Source organism: Marasmius oreades, chromosome 3, assembly GCF_018924745.1.
Source record: "Marasmius oreades isolate 03SP1 chromosome 3, whole genome shotgun sequence".
Lineage (NCBI taxonomy): Eukaryota > Fungi > Basidiomycota > Agaricomycetes > Agaricales > Marasmiaceae > Marasmius > Marasmius oreades.
Window position 1 is genome coordinate 1,028,432 of NC_057325.1, and position 21,124 is coordinate 1,049,555.

General features: G+C 47.3%; 5 protein-coding genes across 6 annotated transcripts; 3 read left to right on the forward strand and 2 right to left on the reverse strand.

Moving 5' to 3' along the window:
- Positions 1-1,433: 1,433 nt before the first annotated feature.
- On the reverse strand, positions 1,434-2,351 carry E1B28_005650 (uncharacterized protein; the record flags this gene model as incomplete). The annotated part of the gene is made up of 8 exons (XM_043150224.1): positions 1,434-1,546; positions 1,610-1,693; positions 1,751-1,775; positions 1,829-1,893; positions 1,946-2,004; positions 2,080-2,095; positions 2,148-2,217; positions 2,274-2,351. The coding sequence occupies 8 exons, from the start codon at positions 2,349-2,351 to the stop codon at positions 1,434-1,436; spliced, it is 510 nt and encodes a 169-aa protein (XP_043011311.1).
- A 1,232-nt stretch (positions 2,352-3,583) lies between these two features.
- Positions 3,584-8,035, reverse strand: E1B28_005651 (uncharacterized protein). Its single transcript, XM_043150225.1, has 12 exons — positions 7,723-8,035; positions 7,600-7,669; positions 7,450-7,548; positions 7,366-7,401; positions 7,089-7,308; positions 6,870-7,015; positions 6,704-6,809; positions 5,005-6,108; positions 4,712-4,920; positions 4,517-4,646; positions 4,403-4,461; positions 3,584-4,340 (listed from the first exon to the last, which is right to left on the reverse strand). The coding sequence occupies exons 1-12, from the start codon at positions 8,004-8,006 to the stop codon at positions 3,840-3,842; spliced, it is 2,964 nt and encodes a 987-aa protein (XP_043011312.1). The 5' UTR covers positions 8,007-8,035; the 3' UTR covers positions 3,584-3,839.
- Positions 8,036-8,299: 264 nt separating this feature from the next.
- E1B28_005652 (uncharacterized protein) lies at positions 8,300-11,911 on the forward strand. Its single transcript, XM_043150226.1, has 8 exons — positions 8,300-9,133; positions 9,216-9,375; positions 9,437-9,851; positions 9,911-9,937; positions 9,996-10,268; positions 10,325-10,857; positions 10,920-11,280; positions 11,362-11,911. Exons 3-8 carry the CDS (start codon positions 9,846-9,848, stop codon positions 11,716-11,718), a joined length of 1,557 nt encoding a protein of 518 aa, XP_043011313.1. The 5' UTR covers positions 8,300-9,133; positions 9,216-9,375; positions 9,437-9,845; the 3' UTR covers positions 11,719-11,911.
- Positions 11,912-12,198: 287 nt separating this feature from the next.
- Positions 12,199-15,470, forward strand: E1B28_005653 (uncharacterized protein). 2 transcript variants are annotated; one of them, XM_043150228.1, is made up of 9 exons: positions 12,199-12,351; positions 12,411-12,888; positions 12,960-13,291; positions 13,344-13,402; positions 13,459-13,583; positions 13,642-13,969; positions 14,024-14,435; positions 14,492-14,628; positions 14,709-15,470. In XM_043150228.1, exons 3-9 carry the CDS (start codon positions 13,024-13,026, stop codon positions 15,261-15,263), a joined length of 1,884 nt encoding a protein of 627 aa, XP_043011315.1. In that variant the 5' UTR covers positions 12,199-12,351; positions 12,411-12,888; positions 12,960-13,023; the 3' UTR covers positions 15,264-15,470. The 2 variants fall into 2 exon arrangements, with proteins under 2 accessions (XP_043011315.1, XP_043011314.1); XM_043150227.1 differs by having other exon boundaries at positions 12,411-12,813; positions 13,047-13,291.
- A 123-nt stretch (positions 15,471-15,593) lies between these two features.
- Positions 15,594-16,845, forward strand: E1B28_005654 (uncharacterized protein). The gene is made up of 4 exons (XM_043150229.1): positions 15,594-15,985; positions 16,055-16,065; positions 16,130-16,349; positions 16,432-16,845. Exons 1-4 carry the CDS (start codon positions 15,919-15,921, stop codon positions 16,746-16,748), a joined length of 615 nt encoding a protein of 204 aa, XP_043011316.1. The 5' UTR covers positions 15,594-15,918; the 3' UTR covers positions 16,749-16,845.
- The last annotated feature ends 4,279 nt before the right edge of the window (positions 16,846-21,124 follow it).

Below are 21,124 nucleotides of genomic sequence, written 5' to 3' on the forward strand. Positions count from 1 at the left end.
ACTCGGACGGCACAGAAAATGTGTCCAACGTCTGTAGGGAAGGACGAAGCAAACCTTGGGTGCTCACTTTAGGCTTGAGTTTTCAAGCTTCCTGATAACCTCTGAGTCCTGACTTTGGCTACTGTTCCTAATGTTTTATTGAAGCAGAGCATCTTACACGTTTCTCTAGATTCTGCGAGTCTGTATTCCATCGCCTGTGTTTCGTTTCATGAATATTAAGAGGGTCTAAGATACGTATACTTAATACTACAAGCTGGAGTCTAGTACGAGGGGGTATAGTTGGGTACAATGGTACAATGGGTACAAAGGCAGGTCCGATAGTTTGTTCGTTTCCAGGCAAATTGACTTTTGGAGCCTTGGGATCAGCGCTCAAGAGACGGAGTCGCGACTGTGGAAAGTGCACACACCTCCAGCAACCTCCACTGTCGATCCTCTCAGCCATCGCTCTCTTTCTTACAACATGAATCTTGGCAGTGTATCCCCGATGCCTTTTTGTTTTTTGATAAGAATTAACCCAGGGGGCTCTCTTGGAAGTCTAACTCACCACATGATGAAGAGGAACGAAAAGATGAACGAGTGCTTCGCCGAAACTCGTATCAAAAAGGTTTTTCATGATGAAGAAGTTGTAGTTGTTCAGTACTGAGAAGCTGCGAAGGTTTGAGGAGGTCGAAGGGGGGGTCGTGTTGGGCTTTTTATATCAAGGTGAAAAGAAGTTAAGGATACGGCCGAGGAATTGACCCCACCCTAGTTTGTCAGTATCGTCTGGTGGTTTCCCGAGGATATTGTTTCTCGTTGCTATCATCTATGGGAACTCCGACAGAGACACGGAAGGGCATCTATTACCACGCTGACCCATGAGTCATCTAAGTAAACGGTAGACCTGTAACGGGCCATGTACATAGGTATCCTTTTCGACGGTTGCCCGCTCCGACGCAGTACTACAAATGGCCGTTCTACAGTCTTTGGCTAGTACTTGTCAGGAGATGGACGTGCGGTCGATCGGTTACACTCTTAAATCAACGCCTTGGGCTTAATGATGTTGAATTCGGGGAGTCGTTGAAGGGAAAGACGGCCACGATCTTGGCATTGTCGACGCCTGGATGGTAGGCTGGCAGCGAGGAAAGAGACGGTTACCGGCCCGGGGTACTAAGTAGGATGGATGCCCTGTGAAATGGGGGGTTCGAGCAAGTAAATCTTGCAGTCTCCAATAATTTTCTCTCCGTACATTGACATCAGTGTCACTTCCCTATAATACATATATGTATCCGGCTTCCGACGAGTTGAAAACTGTAATCACCGTAACAATGCACCGTTGTGCACTGATCGAAAAACCACGAACATCATACTGTGCGACCGTTAACTACCGAAACAAGAATGGGGATAAAGAGTACGCATAACATCGAATCCCCTCGATGCCCAGATAAGTACATTTTTCAAGGGCAGAAAATCAAGGTGTAGTCCGCCTTGAGCTTGGAGTCACAGGTGAATAAGGCAGTCCTACTGTGCTCGCCATAGGCATAGGCGTAGAACCTCGGACAGTTGTTCTCTGTAATAAACGGTCAAAGTTTGGCACCGAGTCAACAGAACCCGAAAAAGGGACAGAACGTACTGAAGTAGCTATAGAAGGCACCTCCACTAGCGGGGCAAGTTTCGGGGGTATTATGGGATCCAGTGCAGCAGTTAGCAGAGTTCTCTGAGGGAATTTATATCAGTCAAATAAGTTCTAGAAAATTGGCTGCGAATAACATACGGGGGTTACTGTCTAGGTTGGTGAACTGAAGGGAGATAGTGTTAACGGGTGGAATATGAATGTAGATTGGAGACATACACAGGCAGATTTGCACCCTACTGGGAACCCATCGCTGTCGAATGGCCCTTTGAGAGGAGCGGGGCCTAGAAAATACGCTCCGTGAGTCATCTTCTACCCTTGATGATAATTATTCACAATTAGGGCCCAGATCCTTTGCGCATTCGGCTACTGGATAGCCTTTGTTGTTCGAGATCCTGTCAAGGTATTTTTTGAGTTGAACGACTCTGGACACGAACTAAAGGAAGGGAACCTTGCAGGCAAGTTATAACCGTCGACAAGGGAAAACTGTGTTGCCTATGAGCATTTCAAAACGCAACATTGGGCTTAAGTCACACACCGTCGTAGTTGTCGGGAACGTTGGGGTTGGCGGACAATGTCCACTCCGCTACAGTTGCAGGGGGTACTCCCTATAATTGATCATACGTCAGTTGGAATCGTAAACTAGGATCATGAGAAAGCATACGACGCCGCTGTTGCGATCGCATTCCAAACCTCCATTGCATTCGCCGGTGAGACAGTTTTTGGGGCCAGGTTTGGACATATCGCAGTCACGACGCCCCTAAAGGTAGCAGTTACACGAACTTTACCAGCAGCTATCGGTGGTGAGACTAACCCCAGATAAGTCCGGCAGTCCAGTTGTCAGGAACACTGAATGTCACTTTGGACCGAGGTGGGGCTGTCCAACTGGTGATCATGAATTGGGATAAAAACTAAATTTATCTCTACCCAGAGGCATAACATCACATACCCGGTGGCAAAGTTGGGGACAGCTCTCCCAGCATGAAGGTCGGTGAGAATCTACATTCGAAGACTGAGCCAGGAGAATAGAGCGGGGACCGCGGTGTCTTACCGAAGGCCTAGAGTCGACTCGTCAATCATCCAGATGGAATGTCAAATTATCATTGTGAACTTACCAGATCGTGAAAGGGCAGGCATTGTGTACGGTGAATGTACGCGCCGCACTGGATGCCAAGACGATGGTGGAAAGAGAGAAAAAGATCAAATTCACTTAGATTATGTGGGGCTTGTAGGAAGATCCCAGGAGTGTGAGCTGAAGGAGTAGCTTTGTCCAGGTGGCATATAATGGTCCCTTGTACTCCAAGGAAGGTTATTAACATGAGGTGCGAAGAAGTGTCCCGAAGCACTTGTACGATCGTGTTCGGCACTCCTTAGATTCGGATGCTCTATGTGACGGTCATCCTTCCACGGATACCGGTTTGGGGATCGTAGCTGCTCAATACGAGATTCGTCTGATCGGAATATGCATTATCACAGGCAGTACATATGCCTTTTCTTGCCAGTTCGCACATGTGCTCAAGAACCAGCGTTGCAACCATGAGCGTGCTTTCTTCCCGTGTTAGAGACTGCGTTGGTAGCGTCTTGAGTCGAATGCGAAACTTTGACCGACTCGGAAATTAAGTGTATAGTTTCGTTAGAATTGAAGACAGTACGTACCTTGGGTTTGATTCAATGAACGCAACGTAGACAAAAAGGAAGAGTATAAATCAGACCGTTAAAATTCGCAAATGTCAACTATCATCGTTGTTGGGACTCAGTTTCCTGGAAAAAGCGAGCAAACTCAGAGGTATCAATTCCCCTTCTAAGAACGCAAGAACGGAAGGGGTGGATTTATCGAGGGCGAGGAGGTGGTCATGAGCGAAGAACGCTTCAATCGTGAGAATGGCCCGGCCCAGCGGAATGACTTTGACAGTTATATGACTGAGGACCTACATATGCATATTTGCAGCGCTCATGTTTTTCACCTATCTAGTGGAAGTTTCAAACATATTTTTGAACATTACAAATACAGACAGATACTAAAATACAGAACATGATACCACCCCGACGATAACGAGTAGACAGCGAGGAAAAGTAAGAGGAGTAAGAGCTACACAAAACTATGAACGTTAGAAAAACGGCTAGAATATTACATTATCGAGTCTCTAGAAGCCCGAAAGGAACAGGAAAATAAAACGAAAGAGCGACCAACTCCCTGCATACCACTTAGTTGACGTTCCAAAACGGTTCTTTACTCTACCACTTCGAACCTCCCCCTCTTAGCACTTCTCATACTCAGGTCGCGATCATCCAACGGCCGTTTTTGTCCCATCCCACCAGACGAATCGAAGTTATTACTGGGCATCCCCATCACACCCATACTTCCCGAAAACGATTCCCCACTAACCAATCCCGCCAAGATCGTATTATACTGCTCGTCTGTCAAACCCATCCCGGCAAATGGATTTGAAGGAGTAAAATAATCGTCTCTGTCGTTGGAAGTAGTGAGGGAAAGAGATGGATTGCCAGGGTCAAATAGCATTCCGGAGGAAGAGGACGGGGATCCTGGGGGAATTCCCAATAATCCGTTCACCATGTTTTGCTGTTGTTGTTGTTGCTGCTGCTGTTGTTGGAAGAGAGCAGCTTGGGAAGTCATGGCTTGTTCAAAACTAGCATCTGACAGTGGTGGAATTCCGAGGGACCTAGGAACGCGAGACATTTGTTGGATTACCTTGAGATGCATGAGATGTTTCTACGTGGGTGAGAGAAAAGTGTGAGGATGATTCGTTCGCTGAGAACATCTGCGAAGCCCACCTCGAGCATGTCCAACATCCCTTGTTTTGTGAAGGGCTTTGGTAGGATATCATTCATCCCTGGTCGCATCAGTCGTTGAGTTGAAGGGACACGAACGTATGGGGAATTACGCACCTGAGGAATAATAGGTCATTATCTCATTCGGTTTGGCATTGCTCGTCATTGAGATGATAGGGGTCATATGGTCAAATTTCCGTATCATGGAGGTCGCCGACACTCCGTCCAACTTGGGCATCACAATGTCCTTCGATGACAAGTAAGCGATTTGAATCGACAAGTGAGAGGATGTAAGGAGCGAAAGCCACTCACCATCAGTACCAGATCATACTTTTCCAAATTCATCTTATTCACCGCTCCGACACCATCGACAGCAATATCAATCTTACATCCAAATACCTGCAAGAACTTGCTGCTAAGTTTTCGACTGACTGCATCGTCGTCCACCAATAACACCCTCGGCGATACCGTCCAGCCTGGTACGAATGTTGACCGACGGACGCTGAGTTTCTTCGTACCGCCTGTGTTTGAGGAGGTGGCGGTAGAAGGGGTATGAGTGTGAGTATACCCATCACCACTCCTCGACTCTTGAGAATCCACCATACCTGTCGAACCGCCATTGAACAACCTTGTATTCCCACTCCCACTTCCCATCAACGAATTATCAAACGACCAATTTCCACTCATATCATCCACCGCACTCTTGGGCATCAAATGGCCTACCGTGTAAACCTCCAAAGCAGCATGATCATTCAATGTCATTCCCGTACTCGCAAAGTCTTGGAAGAGCGAACTAGAAGCCGGATCGCTAGCGCTACTCGGGGAGGTGCTCGAAGTCGAAGCAGTCCTTTCACCGGTGTGCGACCAAGGACCAGATCTCGTCGCAGATGTCGCCGCAGCTCCCAACAGGTAACCTCCTTGATGTTGTTGTGAAGAAGAACGCCCGGCACCAGAACTCGTCGTCGGCATAACCATATCTTCCATTTCAGAGGACGAACCTTCATTGCGGTCCTCATTCCGTTCTTTTTCCGTCCGCTGTTCCTCCCTGGATGTCGACAACTGCCCAGTGGACCGTAACATCCCAAACATATCCAGACCACCAACCAGCTTGGCAGCTGCGTTGCTTAAAAACCCCGCACTTGCAGGTCTCATCTTCTGAAGCTCTTCAATCCTCTCCAACGCCTCTTGTCTAGACGTGATCTTTACTGGGCGGGGAGATACATCTGTTCCCCCCGGACCCATCTGGGTGGTTTGACCATTTCCACCAGAGCCAGGACCAGTGGGACCACCGAAGCCCACCCCAAACTCACCGGCTCCGGTACCTGAACCTGGACCTGAACCTGGGCCTGAGCCTAACGTCCCATCAGGATTGATCAACCCCGCATTCGCAGCGGCAGTCCAAATCCTCGATGGCGGTCTCTGCATTGGATCACGTTCACTACTACCACTGCTCCCCTGCGGACCGAGCTCGTTCACTCTCCTACTGAGCTCATTCAGGGTCGTCGAAGCCGTCTTTCCCTTGGCATCTCGAAAGTCGGGAGGAGGAGGAGCGGATGTCGAGTCACCGAATGGCGGTGACCGCTGAGGTTGCGAGAAGTTAGGTAGGGATGGGAGGGAAGCGGCGGAAGGTGCTGTTGAAGTTGAGGGAGGAAAGTCTAATTGGGATGTGGAGCTCGAAGAGAGGTCTAGAGCCGGACCTTTGCCTTTGCCTAGACGTAAGCAATTGAATGTAAGCGAAGGCCGATTTTGGGGAAGATCATCCAGAACAGATCATAAAGAATCGAACAGACGAGGATTACGCGACAGCGGGAAGTAAGCCGGAGTCCAGACCAATTGGAGGGAGTGGGGCAGACGACAGCAAGCCAGAAGGAAAACGAGGTTCCAAGTCGCGAAAGAGCATGGGAGAGCAAAAAAAAGATCGACCAGAGGTCCAGAATTAGAGCAGAAGGGTTGAAAAGAGCCAGCGGAACGGTAGGGACCAGTTCGATGTTTCCCCACGAGAAGCCAAACGGAACGCCATGGCAACAGGATGAAATAAAGTTTTGAATTTCGGTGTTTTTGCGTTTGTTTGTAGTAAGATATGGAACCATAGAAGGTACATTATTTGACAATTTGATGGGAGACATGGAAAAGGTAAGAGAAGAAAAGTCAGTATACTTTCTTTTACGAATGAAATGAGGGGGGAAAGGATATTGAGATGAGTGAAGGTCATTGTGTTTCGAGCAAAGGCCCAAAAGAACGGGACAATTACATGTAAGAGGGTAGGGTAGAAGGGGGGTTTTTTCATTAATATTTCCTACTCACCCTCACCTCCCCCTGGCCCAGTTCGCAAAACCCACTCGACCAGTCCTTGCATGACGGTGTCTTGCTGGGACATGTTTCGTTGAAACCCAACCATTTCAACTAGAACCTGCAAATGTCACGACAGTTACACTCAGACCAATAAGGGGAAGCAAAGCAAACAACCAACCTCATGGTAGTTTCTCTCCAAGCCACCCAAATTCCGCTCTAAACCACCGATATTCCTCTCCAAACTCCGTATATGTGAGGACAACTCCTCATGAGACGCCGTCAGTCGGTCAATTTGGGTTTGGAGAGTATTGATTTGATATGAATCTAACGAGGAGGCTTTGTTAGTTGTACCATCGGATAAGGCGTGCGACGCCGTCAGTATGTCTGACTAATTTACCTGAATAATGGCCTTGGCCTTGGCCGTAATATCCACTGGGACCAGGGCTTCCACTCCTGCTCCCGCTCCCTCCGGCTCTACTCTGACCATCAGCTAAAGGCCGAGTAGTGGCCACGGAGCTGGTGCCAGTCGATTTGCGTGAGGTGGGAACTTTGCGTTTGATATTTTCCAATGCTTCACGGCGATCAGCGTGGAAGTCTGGATGCCGGAATGTCCATGCCTGGTAAACGGACGATGTGACGAGACGAAAGGAGCGCAGTAACGAAGGTTTACTTACGTGTTCCCCAAATGAATTGTCATCGGTGTTCTTGACCTAAGAAAAACCGGTGGGCATGAGGGAGGAAGAAAAGGTTAACAGTACCTTGTGGAAGTCATACTTGTTGAGCTGACGGACGAAACTTGCAAAATTTGAATGTTTGAAAAGTTTCGGTAATATAGACTTTGTAAACTCGTTCATGTCCTGGGTTTACCGTAAGCAACCTCATGGAAAGACGGGAATGCAGATGTATACTTTGACGACAAAACAGTCACCTGCAGGACCCCAACATACGACGTGCTGGAATGATTTGTCCTCCAGCATTCTAGAATAGCATGGATGAGTACCCCAACGATCAGGCAGAAGAGACGACCGTACTTGTACAATTTCTTGACAAAATCGCTGGTAGCGGGCATAGAATCTTCCATCTCTTGTTTATTCAAGTTCGATTTGTGGTCAGGAAGAAGAGGAAGGATCGGCTGAGGCTCGCGCTTGATTTGCGGTCTCGGCTGTATAGGAACCTGATTGTGATGCGAATTTTGCTGGTGATAGTACGCCCCGTTATCTGAAGGCCAGTGGGAGCTTGTAGAAGAGTTTCTGGCGTGAGAGGGAAGGGGGAATTCGGAAAAGTTCTGAGTGGATGTCGAAGACGTAGAGTTCATAAAGGCCTAGCTCGTAGCTGTGAATCAAAGAGCGCCATCAAACCCGCTTAATCCGGCCCGTTTCCCACACGCTTCCCGGGACCTACAACCCATTTACGAGACTCATTTAGGCCGTCGTGAGCTGGCAAACAGTCTTCCTGGTAATTCTAATTATTGTAGATTATTTGACGAGCTGTACTTGACAATTTTTTTCTTCAATAAAGTGCAAGGTGCAAGCGATCGACTGATGACTCAGCGACGGTCTAGACCCTCATAGGCCTAGACCGTTCTAGGCCCATTTGGCTCTGGACCTTCTCGTCGTCCCGAACGTTAACGAAACCCTCCGTACGACATACGGCAAATCGGGTGCAGTCGGGATCGTACCTGTTCAGAGAAGAAATAGCTTGCAATTGGATATTCGGTAAGATTCCTCTAACCAGAGGTCCCAATTTACGCCAATTTACGCGACAGTAACAGACCGAGTCAGCAAATATCCATGCGCTGGACCATCTCAGTCTCACGAGGCTGAGCTTGACCAAACTTCTATCCACCTTTCCAAGGACTTGTCTCCCAGCGAGCCCGAAATTAGCACCACACTCCCAAAATACGTATGCTTCGCCTGATCTATGATACTTAGTACCTTAGGCACCCAAGGCAATTCTACTGGACGGGTTCCTTCAAGTACATTTCGATGGTCTTGCGGTAGAGGCCACACGGGTAGATTAGAAGTGATGCGTCCGTGAAAACTCCAGTTCACGCAGCTTCCAGTCGATTCTTGACTACCCGTATGTTCCTTCAGATCGCAGCCGTGCTACCCCTAATTTACTCCACCTCCGCCGACCAGCCTTCGAACCCCGAGTGATTTCCAGGCACAAGTAGACACACTGCCGCGAAGAAGAATAAAAGCCCTTGCGGCAAGTATGAACTTTGTTGCGTTCATCTCTATATCTTCTCGGAAAGGTGCAGTGATGGTATAAACAGCGGGGCGCTCTACTGCAAGTGGTAGACTTGGTGGCAACTGGCTGGAACTAGACGCGACGCGACTCAAACCCAATAACCTGAAGATCCGGCGGCGTTGTACCTTCATTGGCAATAGTGTTCGGGTATACCACAATGACACCACAATGACATATGATGGGTCCCATTGGGTATGTTTACTCGAAACAGCACCACACCACGAAGTGGCGAAATCGATTAAAACACCTCAACTGATACAAAGATCTTCCTCAGGCACTCGTTTCGACTCTTCAAACTCATATACCGTATGTACATACATACGCGGACCATCTACACCGAGCTCGTAGCCGCCGACGCGAGGAGGTGGTAAAATATCGTGGTCAGACGAGCACATGGTGCACACTGATTCAGTGTTTCAGTGTTTCATTCTTCCGTAAGCCACTCCTTAGATTTGAAGGTAGACATGTTACGCACTGACATTTCCCCTTCCTAAGGATATGACTCTAAAGATCGCTTCCTCTGTAGATGGGCTACAAGCCACAGTCGTCCACAAGATGGGGGGCGGAGAAATCTACCGTCTAAACGCCCAATGCATTAAAAAAACTCGACCTGCAACCCTAAAACGCGAGGATGCGTCGTACACAAGCGAGGTAACCTCGTCATGCGCGTGTCCACGCTCACCTTCCATCATCACGCTTGTCCTCAATGGCCATCTGAAATTGTGCGATTCCCGCATTTGATGGAATATATTTATTCTAGTTATTCATGGGGTCTCCATCTGGGGTCCCATGACTTTTTATCGCCGATTCCGGCTCCAGAATCTATAAGAAGAAACCCCTCATCCACTATTTCTCCTTGCTTCCTTTTAGCCTTTCCCTCCTACCGACAACAGGCAAAGTCAACATGGGAGTGAGTACATGCATGGTTTACCTTTTTTTTCTGAGCTGATTTCGGTTCCCGATTTATAGTACAGTGCTCGTATCGCTTCGAATCCGGTATGTTTCCAGTAAAATAAGATACAAAGGATGTTTGTATGCTGAATGCCAGTGATAGTACATCGTCGGTTCGTTCGCATGTATCGGTGGTGGTCTCTTCGGTCTGGACATCTCGTCCATGTCCGGAGTGTTGACCAACCCATTTTACCTGAAACAATTTGGCAACCCCAATGATTCTGCCCAGGGTGCCATTGTTGCGTCCATGCCAGCTGGTTCCCTTGTGGGTGCTCTTCTAGTTGGTTACCTCGGTGATCGTCTGGGAAGAAAATATTCGATTATGCTTGCTGCAGTCGTTTGGGTCATAGGATCAATTCTTCAATGTGCTTCCGTGGTATGTACTCTCTTGCTTTTCATCCTTTTTCATTATTGATTGATGAACTGGAACAGAACCGTGGTATGCTCGTCGCAGGTCGTGTCATTTCTGGCTTGTCCGTCGGTATCTCAAGTTCCATCGTTCCCGTCTACCAATCCGAAGTCACAGCTCCAGCCATCCGTGGTCGACTTGTCTCCCTCCAACAATGGTCTATCACCTGGGGTATCCTTATCCAATACTTCATCCAATTCGGTTGCTCTGACATTGACGGGACGGCTTCCTTCCGTATTCCATGGGGTCTTCAAATGATCCCTGCCATAGTGCTCTTCTTCGGAATGACGTTCTTCCCCGAGTCCCCTCGTTGGTTGATGGACCACGACAGGGACGAAGAAGCGTTACAGATCCTTGCTGATCTCCACGGTGGAGGTGACAAGAATAATGAGCTCGTAAGGCTCGAGTTTGAGGAAATCAGGCACCAGGTCATCTACGAGCGGGAAGAAGGTGCCAAGTCCTACATGGATCTCTTCAGAGGCAACAATCCTCGTAGGGTCATGCTCGGTATGTCTCTCCAGATGTGGTCTCAACTTACTGGCATGAACGTTATGATGTAAGTGGTGTATTTGATACTTGGGAGGCGCCACGGTTTTTTAAACGATCATCTTTTGACAGGTACTACATTACCTACGTCTTCCGTGGCATTGGCCTTGTTGGACGGAAAGCGGGTCTGATCGCCGCATCTGTTCAATACGTGCTCAACGTCGCGATGACCGTTCCTGCCATCATCTACATTGACAAGTGGGGAAGACGTCCGATGCTTCTCTGTGGATTGACTGCTATGGCTTTCTTCCTCTACCTTGTCGGTGGTCTTCAAGGTCGTCTTGGACACTGGGGGGTAGTTGACAATGCCCGTGTTTGGGTTATTGAAGGGCAAGGTTCGGCTACGAAGGGTATCATCGTCCTCTCGTACCTCTTCGTCTGCAGTTTTGCCGTCACTATGGGACCTGTCTCGTGGACTTACCCTGCCGAAATTGTAAGCCCATTCCCCCCCTTTTTTTTTGCTTCCCGCAAAGTTACGTGTTTTGTTTTTTTGTTGATCACCCGTTTTTTGTAGTTCTCGCTCAAAGTTCGGTCCAAAGCGGTCGCTATGGCAACTGCCACGAACTGGATTTTCAATTTCGCTTTGGCATGGGCTACACCCCCGGGTTTTGCGAACATTGCGTACAAGACTTACTTTGTCTTTGCTACCTTCAACGTTGCTGGTCTCATTCACGTCTTTTTCATGTACCCCGAGACTGTTGGTCGTTCTCTGGAAGAAATTGAGGAGATCTTCAAACAGGGACATGCGTTCTCTGCCTGGAAGATTGGCAAGGATGTTGGTAGGACTACGCTTAGTGAGGTAGTCCAGAAGACGAAGCAGGTTGAGGGGAGGTCAAGCACGGAAAAGGAAAAGGACCAGGACTCTGTTTGAGTGCTTGGCAACATTCGGGTATACATACCGCAATATATCCTAAGTATGTACATGCGTGCTTCAGCTCAATTTCAATTTTTTACGTTACTTGTACTACCCCTTTTACGAATTTCTCAATGCTTCAACCATCGGAGTTGTAGTTGTACTTATACATTGCAATCCCGACATCATTTTTTTCTGTCCATATGGGCCCTAGTACTTGGTCTCATTGAACTATCATTATTCTGGGCGAGAGATCGCTACGATCCGACTATACAGGAACAGATGCGCTGAGATGAAAGCCGGTCTTTAGCATGCCGCTGATACTGTAGCGTCCAAAAGGGTTTCCCAATATGACTCTAAAATTCATTTCAGGAGACCAGTTACCGACGGTGGCGTCCATGTAACACGGACCTAGGCCCGTCACGGCCCGTCACAGCAGGGATTTGCCGGACCCGATAAGGAAAGGTTGACTTACCATTTTCGGTATCATCCATCTCTTTTTTCTCCTTCGCATTGGCGACGATTATCCTGTTTTGCGGCCAAATGCTATGTGGAATAACTAGCAAAACAACTCGAGGGGAATTTGAGTGAGGATCTGGGGCTAACTTATTATTGCAAGCTGAAGTCTCAGGAGCGGTTTTTATCCGTGAGGTTACTTTTCAGTCATGGTACATTTGCGGCAAACAAATATTGATTTACATCCTTCCAAGGACCCTGCTGAGGATTTGCTTCCGTTTTACAGGCTTCACTCGTATGAAAACATCAAAGACTTTATAGGACACATATGGAGCTCAATGGGCGCCTATGCTCCCGCAGTCAAGCTGCCTCCAGGGCCGAGTCACCGGTTGCCAGCAACGCCGCACACGCCGTATGATTGCGGAGAGCTCGCACAACCGCCCACACAACCGTATGGATCCGATAATGGCTTAAATTCAGGGAAATGGCATTACGGGAATTTTTTTATTATCGGGACTCGGGAGTAACAAGTCGTTCAACAAACCATATGATACTCCTCCTTCGATGGTACAGCCAAACTGGAATACCAATGCCTAAAAATCCCCAAACGGCGGACTCTGCGACTTGAGTCTTCTATGATAGTTCCTCGCCGCCTCTGTAAGCCTTCAAATTGTTTTAAAGTTCGTCTCCAGATCCGTTATCTCTGCGGGGTTCCTACTCCCAGGCACCAAGGTTTGTATTGGTTTATCTATAACTTGTGGCGGATCGTTTGTCCATGTGCATGTGCTGATACTCCAATCTAGCCTGCCATTGAATCATCGACCATGTCAGCTATCCCAAATTCCATAAGAATCCCATTTATCCTGCATGGTTTCTTACCGACCCCCTAGGAGTCGCCCCCCCACCTCGTCTATCTTCCATTCCCGAAGTACGGCCATGGCAGGAATTGCCCAAGTCGAAGCAGTCGAGATCGCCGCTCTCAGTCATGTCAAGAAGAATGAGCTTCTCGACGAGAAACATTCTATGCAGTCTGAGCGCGAGCTGGACGGGATTCACGATGACCTCGACTTCCCAACCGAGGAAGAGAAGGCTACACTCCGACGGGTGGCTGACAAGATGCCATGGGACGCTTATTGTAGGACGCGGTCTAAACTTAACTATTTGCCCTAACCTACTTTTTTTAACAGTGATTGCGACCATAGAAATGGCCGAACGTTTTTCGTTCTACGGATGCTCGGCTGTATTCGTGAGTCGCTTGTTACTTTTCTTTCTTGCTTGAAACCATTCTAACCCCTTCTTCAGACCAACTTCGTCCAGCAACCTCTACCAAAAGGCTCTCATACAGGTGCTGGCTTTGCTAAACAATCTGGCGCTCTAGGTCGAGGTCAACAGACCTCGACGGGTCTCAGCACCTTTTATCAGTTCTGGTATGTCCGCCGACCATTCATCGGTGCTTTCGATTGGGTTACTTATTCAGTTCCTTAGGTGTTACGTTACTCCACTTCTCGGTGCTTACATCGCCGACACCTATCTCGGTCGTTACAACACCATCTGTGTCGCCGTGGTCATTACCCTCATCGGCCACATCCTTCTCATCGTTGCCGCCGTCCCCGGCGTCATTGAACATTCAAGTGCTATCGGATGTTACGTCGTCGCTCTGGTCGTAATGGGTTTCGGCACGGGTATGTTCAAGTCCAACATCTCTCCTCTTATCGCAGAACAGTATAAACGAACCAAACTGTTTATACGTGTCGAGAAGAGCGGAGAGAGAGTCGTCGTCGACCCCGCTATGACTATCTCCAGAGTATACATGGTTCGTACTCTTCCTTCCTCTTACAGAGGGGATACTCATCCTTTCCTTTCACAGTATTTCTATTGGTTTATCAACTTCGGCTCCCTAATCGGTTCCATCGGGATGGTCTACTCCGAAAAATACGTTGGTTTCTGGCTTGCCTACACTCTCCCCACCATCGTCTTCCTCCTTTGTCCTATAGTCCTCTGGTACGGTCGTAACCGATACGTCCGTTCGCCTCCTCAGGGATCCGTCTTGGGTAAATCTCTCCGTCTTTGGTCGCTCGCTGCCAAAGGCCGCTGGTCATTGAACCCTATCAGGACGATAAAGAACCTGAAGGCTGCAGATTTCTGGGAAAATGTGAAGCCAAGTAAATTGGAGAGGGAGGGAAGGAAACCGGCTTGGATGACCTTCGATGACCAGTGGGTCGACGAAGTAAACAGGGGTTTCAAAGCCTGTGCTGTGTTCGCGTGGTACCCCATTTTCTGTAAGCTCCCTTCTCCCTTCCAAGTAATACTGATAACTGATCCCGGTGTTGCATAGGGCTTCCTTACAACCAGATCAACAACAATTTGATCTCTCAAGCGGCAACAATGGAGTTACACGGGTTCCCGAACGACGTTTTACAAAACATCGATTCGTTCATCTTGATTCTCTTTATCCCGATTCTTGATCTCCTGGTATGTGTTCCACCCCCCCCCCCCCCCAGCGGAGAATTTAATTTCCCCCAAACTGACCGGTTGCCCCCTCCCCCACCCAGGTCTATCCATTATTCGCCAGACTCGGCCTCAACTTTACCGCACTCAAAAAGATCACCTGGGGTTTCTTGGTTGGCGCCGCTGCCATGGTATGGGCTACTGTCATCCAAGACCACATCTACAAATCAAACCCCTGCGGATCATTCGTAAGCAGCTGCGAAACACCGGACGGCGACCCCATCACCTCCACACTCAGCGTTTGGGCCCAAAGCGGAAGTTACATATTGATCGCCTTCAGTGAAATCTTCGCCTCCATCACAGGTCTCGAATACGCCTTTACGAAAGCACCCGTGAACATGAGGAGTCTCGTCATGTCTGTTTTCTTATTCACGAGTGCTCTTGGCTCTGCTCTTGGTGAAGCTTTCGTTGTGCTTTCTGAGGATCCGTTGTTGGTGTGGAATTATGGATCTATGGCGGTGTTGGCGTTTTTCGCGGGGGTATTTTTCTGGATTACGTTTAGGAAGTTGGATAGGAGGGAGGATGAACTTAATGAGATGCAGACTGGGCATTTTGAGGTTACGAATCATCGGGAGGAAGCTGCGAGAGAGAAGGCTTAATTGACGTGTTGTTTCTTGTATCTCTAGCTTTTTTTTCTTCTTCTTTGGGCTCAACCTCTTTTTGTTTTGCCTTTGTGGATTTTGACACCACATAGCAATGATAGCGATGATCACCGTCCGATGGATTTTCCCCATACCGCACTTACCAACCAACGTCCAGTCGTGCTCTATATCGTCGGAGATATTTTGAGCGAGTGAGATCCATCCGGACCTGGTCTAACTCTTTTTGAGTTCAGAACGGTCTGGCGTGGCCTGTTTCTTCTGAGTGTGGGTGGAATCCACATGGTTCCCAACTTAAACATGATATATAGACGCTCGCATCTGGACCTCCTTCCGCCTTCCGCGTCGTTCATTTGAAGTTGCCTTTCGTCAGCTCGTTTTATCGCTCATTCTCATTAATGCCTTTCTGAGTTCATAACGACTGCTGCACAAGCACCAAATAGGAGAGAGCGCTGCTACTGAGGGTGTCTTTGCAACAGTAGCAGTCCATTAATATGGCGCAATAAGGCCGAAGACTTCGTGCAATTATCGCCGTTGTGGGCGCATCTTGCTAATAATTCGACAATCCGACAATCCCCCAATTTGCAGTTTATATGAGCGGTACTTATTTGCGATAATCTTTCGGTTGAGCTTGAGCTCGAACCACCATCACCTTATGGAACGACGACCTCTTGTAGGTGACAAAAAAGGACGATATCGGATTCAAGTTGTGGGCAATAGTGGTACGGTGGTTCTTTCCTGAATTCAGAATCACTCGAGTCTACAACCCTCGGATTTTTTTCACGTTTCAGGTTCTGGCAAGGCAAGTTACAGTAATCCGTAAACTTCGTATCAAAATTTTTATTGATCCAAACCTTCCGGTATAGAGCACTCTATCGAAAGAACTCTCCTCCATCTTAGGAGTCCCTCACTTCTCACTTGACAGCATCTATTGGCAACCAGGTTGGAAAACAACACCTCCAGATGAGTTTAGAGCCAAATTGGAGAACATCATCCACGATAACGAGGAGAGCGGATGGGTTATGGATGGGGAATACGCGAGATTAGGCGGTGCTGTTGTCACTGAATACGCGACAGACGTTATCTGTAAGAAACCGGAAAAACAGAAATAAACGGTTACTTCATCTTGGTTTGTCGGAACTGACCAGTGACCTTCTTGTTACACCAGGGCTGGACCCTCCGTTAATCCTCTACTTCCCCCGTGTCCTGATCCGCACTTTTCGTCGTTTGTTTGGCTTCGAACCAAGCTGTAGTCCCGGATGTCGGGAAATGTTCTACGAATCTTTCCTCACTAAAGAGAGTATCCTTTGGTGGTGCCTTACTAATCATGCACCGACTCGTAAGAGATGGGAGGTACGATTGCCGGTGATGGGTTTGGGGGAGGAAAATGTCCCTGTCGAGGATCAAAAGTTGAGGAGGATTGGGGGTTGGGGAAGTGAGTTGAGGGAGTGGCTTGGAAGTGTCAAGAGATTCCTGCGACGATGAAAGGATGAAGTGACGGTGATGAGAGCTAATTGTCGATTAGCTAGTCCTGGATGTTAGTAATACTTATTGACCCACTTGAATCGGATTGAAACTGCTTCTGCTCGGAACGCTGGGTGATTCACGTCCGACGGGTGTTAGTCGGACATTCGTGTACTTTTTTTCTTGATCTCTATTAACAATATTAATGAGTGAAGAGCCTTCAGGTGCCCATCCAATGCTATTTATCGTGGCGAGCGGAAAGCATGGAATCTGAGTAGTGCTCCTGGCGGCTCGGATACGGATGTATCCGACCGGATTGAGTAGCTACCACCTGCCATCCGGCATCCGCGGATGAGCATCCGACAGATGGCAGATCATCCGGCGGATAGAAAGCCGAGATGCCCATCCGCCATACATACTCGCCGAAAACAGTGAAGGACTTATTGAAATAAATAAAACTAGTTGTATTTCAACAATTTGCCTGTCTGAGGCTATTTGTGATAAATTACCAATCAAATTCATGCCTTATGTCCCTCTGGCTGCCATGCAGGACAACGACTAAAAATGGTCGAGTGACCAATAACTGTCATGATGACCGCCATGCACGAGGAGTCCTATTGTTTTTGGACTTTTAGGGTATCCAAGTTATTATTATTATTATTATTAGGACTTTTATTTATTTATTTTTCTTGTAAAATAGCTCAGAAAGTACCTATTAAATGTCAGAATTTCTTGACCTACCATCCGACAGATAACCAACGGATTTTCAGATATTATCCAGCAGATGACGGATAGGAAAATTGCCCATCCGAAATCCATATCCGAGGTGTAAATCCGTCAGATTGCCAGATGGCAATCCGATCCAATAGGAGCACTAATCATAGCAACTCTAAGGTCTTTAGGCTGGTATGGGGCGACATCATCATGTACACAATGTTAAGACACGTTTCTGAATCGCAAGCCTCCGAGCTACCGGCAACACCAGCAACATTGTGCGTGTGTGAACATCACTGCCTGCTGCCGTCAAACCTTTGTCATTGTCGTCTCTGACAACGAGCTCAATACTTAGGTCAAAAATGATAAAATTGGTAGAAAAACAACCCGGAAAAAGTCAGCAAGACTATATGATGAATACTAGAGTCCACTGCAAGCTTCAAAGGCCTAGGTGTCACGAACTGAACTCAAAAAACTGCTGCATTTAACAAGGTAAGGTTTCAAGACTTATGCGGGGAGCTGCAGCTAACAACACTTAATACAAGGGGACCAGAGGGCAAAATGTTTGATATTAGAATTAGTTAAAGACTCTAGTTACTTCTGTAGTAGCTAGAACTGACACAATACTTGAATACTCACTTGGAAGGCTTTGTTAAAGTAACAAGAACCTTTGAACACTAGGAAGAATGCTTGTAGGACACTATAGAATGTCCAAGAACACTGAGGAATTGCTGGGGCTCAAGGAAAATCACACAGGGATAGAGAGATAGAGAGATAACTTGTAAATTGTAAGAGAGAACTTAGGAACAGACAATACAGAGATAACAACAGACAAAAGTATGGTAATATCTAGGCTGAGGTTTCCCAGAGAAACCTCAGAGCTTTTTATACTACTTAATAGCCTACTTACATGTGATTATTATAGTACTGCGGACTGCACAATGACTGCAGACAGACTATGCAGCGACTGCGGATTTTGCCCAAGATGACCGGTCCAAGTTTCCCATGACTATTTTCCACTGTAACGAATATTCTTGACATCCTAGAGGTTAGATTGGATTCTCGCACCAATTAATATCAGTGAAATGGCCCTACAAAAATTTTACAGGGGTCTCAGAGGCTGTTGGAGGTTAAGGTCAGTCGTGTTTGATACGATCCATGACATTACCCCCCATTTGAGGTCTTCGTTCCCATCCTTGGGTGTCCCTGCTGGGTAAAATAGTTGGTGACCTTGTCATGTGAAGGGTTCAGTGTAGGGAAATTACTTAGTGAGTGTAATTTTTTGTAGGTGATTGCACTAAGATTTCATTTCGCTTGACATCCATCGATCGTTAGTTATTATTGCAGCTATCGATACTCAGCCATTGAGAATAGGAATAAGGTGAGGTAGAACTCGGAGGTGATTGAGGTCAGTGGTTGAAGAATGAGAGAGAACAGGGAGAGGGTAAAACAGTATAAAAGGTGGGTACCGACTTCTCGCTCACTTCAGTTCTAAGAATCCTTCTTTCTGCATTTTCAAAGCCTTTTGTCATAAAATCATTAGTATGGATCACAACAATGCCATCTCCACTTGGGACACTTCTGTCCTTGCACAAGAGTTGGCCCAAAGGGCAAAGGACCCTCAAATCATTGATCTCGAGAGTCCTGAGGCGAGCTGTCATGAACTGAACCAGGAGTAGTACCTGCTGCCGACTTTTTCCTCCTATACGGTCAACTGCGGTTGGACTCGGCATACGATCATGGGAGATTTCATGTGAAAGAGGTCGATTCATAGGAGAGTACTCCTAATTATAAGCTTAGAGAAGGGGTCATCGGTATAGAAGTACAACCCTTTCTACTAGATAGGTATATAAGGAGTACTTAGTGGTAGTATTTCCCTAGAATTTGATCTTCTTTGTCCCTCATCCTTTATCCTTTGCCTCTACCCCATTCACTCTGTCGCTTGATGTCGCCCAGGTCGCCTTTATTAGGGGACTCGCCATCTAATCGCAGTCCAGACTCATTAATGGGCGAAGTATACCACTCAAGAGTCAACCTAATATCAGAGCTACGGGAGTAGCACCAACACCAAATCAACCCAAAAACTAGTAAACCTCCGTGTAAAGTCTATCAATAACTCCACACACCAGGAAAGATTGCAAGGGTGGACTGCTTGGCAAAGGTTACGCACAAGATCACAGTCTCAGTATCGTACGAAGGTCTTATAAAATCAATGTGTAACTGCAAGTGTAAAAACACCACAGCTACGGGGATTCTAAGGTTTGTAGGGGCTCTGTTTATTGTCCAGTGGACTAAGTGGGACTGTGAATTTCGTCTACGGTAAGACTGATTCGAACGATTGGAGACTATTGCCCTCGACGGACACGAAAACTAAGTCCTCGGCGGACACGAACGCTAAGACCCTTGACGGATCACGAAACAGTAATCAAGACCTTGGCGGCCTATGGACGGATAGTTCTCTAGTTTTGACCTCGACGGTCTCGTATAGTTCAAATCAAATCTTATCGTTTCACTGCACAAAGACAGGGCAAATCTCTCTATTGGTGTCAAGAGCAGTTACTCACGGGCAACCCACTCAGGACTTTCCTACGCACAGGTAGTACTTACTTTATCTATGGATACATGAGCTGCTTTTATACTACTTCTACGCTAGCTTTGTAATCCTATCTCTACTTGTTTCATCTCTAAAAATAATGCACCATAGCTACGAATCCATGCGGAATCTTATCGCTAGGGGCTGCTACATGTGCAGAATTCTTGTCTACGGAGCTTTTCCATATTCGAATCATATGTTTTGGACCAATCTGGACCGTTCTTCATTCTTGTTTCAGCATGTAGAATGGACCTACATAGGCGTACCATATGGTATTTCCTGCCTATGGACCTTATCCTGCATTTCGACGTCATCAAATCATATGGACTTTGTGTGTCCAAGTAGTTCCAGCCTATGGATCCAGAGTTCCGAATCGCTGTAGCACATGAACAGCGTGGACTCTGAGATCCGTTGTTCATTCCTGCCTGGTTCCTAGGTACTCTATCTGTGATCTGGGATCTGTATCATGTCTTTTTGTCTTTTCCTCAGATTGGAACTCGATCTACGGTCATACCAAATTTCTCCTAGTCTGCGTGGTCCTATGTCCGATTTCTTGTCAACTAAATCCCCCGTAGAAGTAGGTACTCCTAGTATGAAGGTCTTTTGACTCTGTTAAGTTCTGCTACAAACGGTTCTATGAAGACTACAAGTCTCCTAATAGTACAATCCCTTGATATGCCAGTGCATAATAGAATGTAGAGAGTAGGGCTCGGTGAATTACCGCTTAAGTCCTCTGCTCATAGTGTTCTACAGGTTTCGGGTGGTCATGCGGTTTTCTGACACGATCTACAGCTCTCTCTAACTGGTCTAGCTGCGCCTACGGCACATTCTACTAGCGGCACTAGCTTTAACTAGCAATTCGGGCTCACTCTAGTCCTTAATACGATAAATATCGCTCCGTAGCACTGTTTAAAGTGCAAAAAGAACCTTGTAGCATAGTCAACTAAGTCGCATTATCGTCCTAGAGTCCCTCCTCCGGTGATAGAGTGCAGGATGGGGTATGCATGGATTAGGTTACAGGTATGTGGTACACTACACTGGTGTACATAGGGTATCATCTATTGTATGTTCTCGTTGTCATTGGAGTACC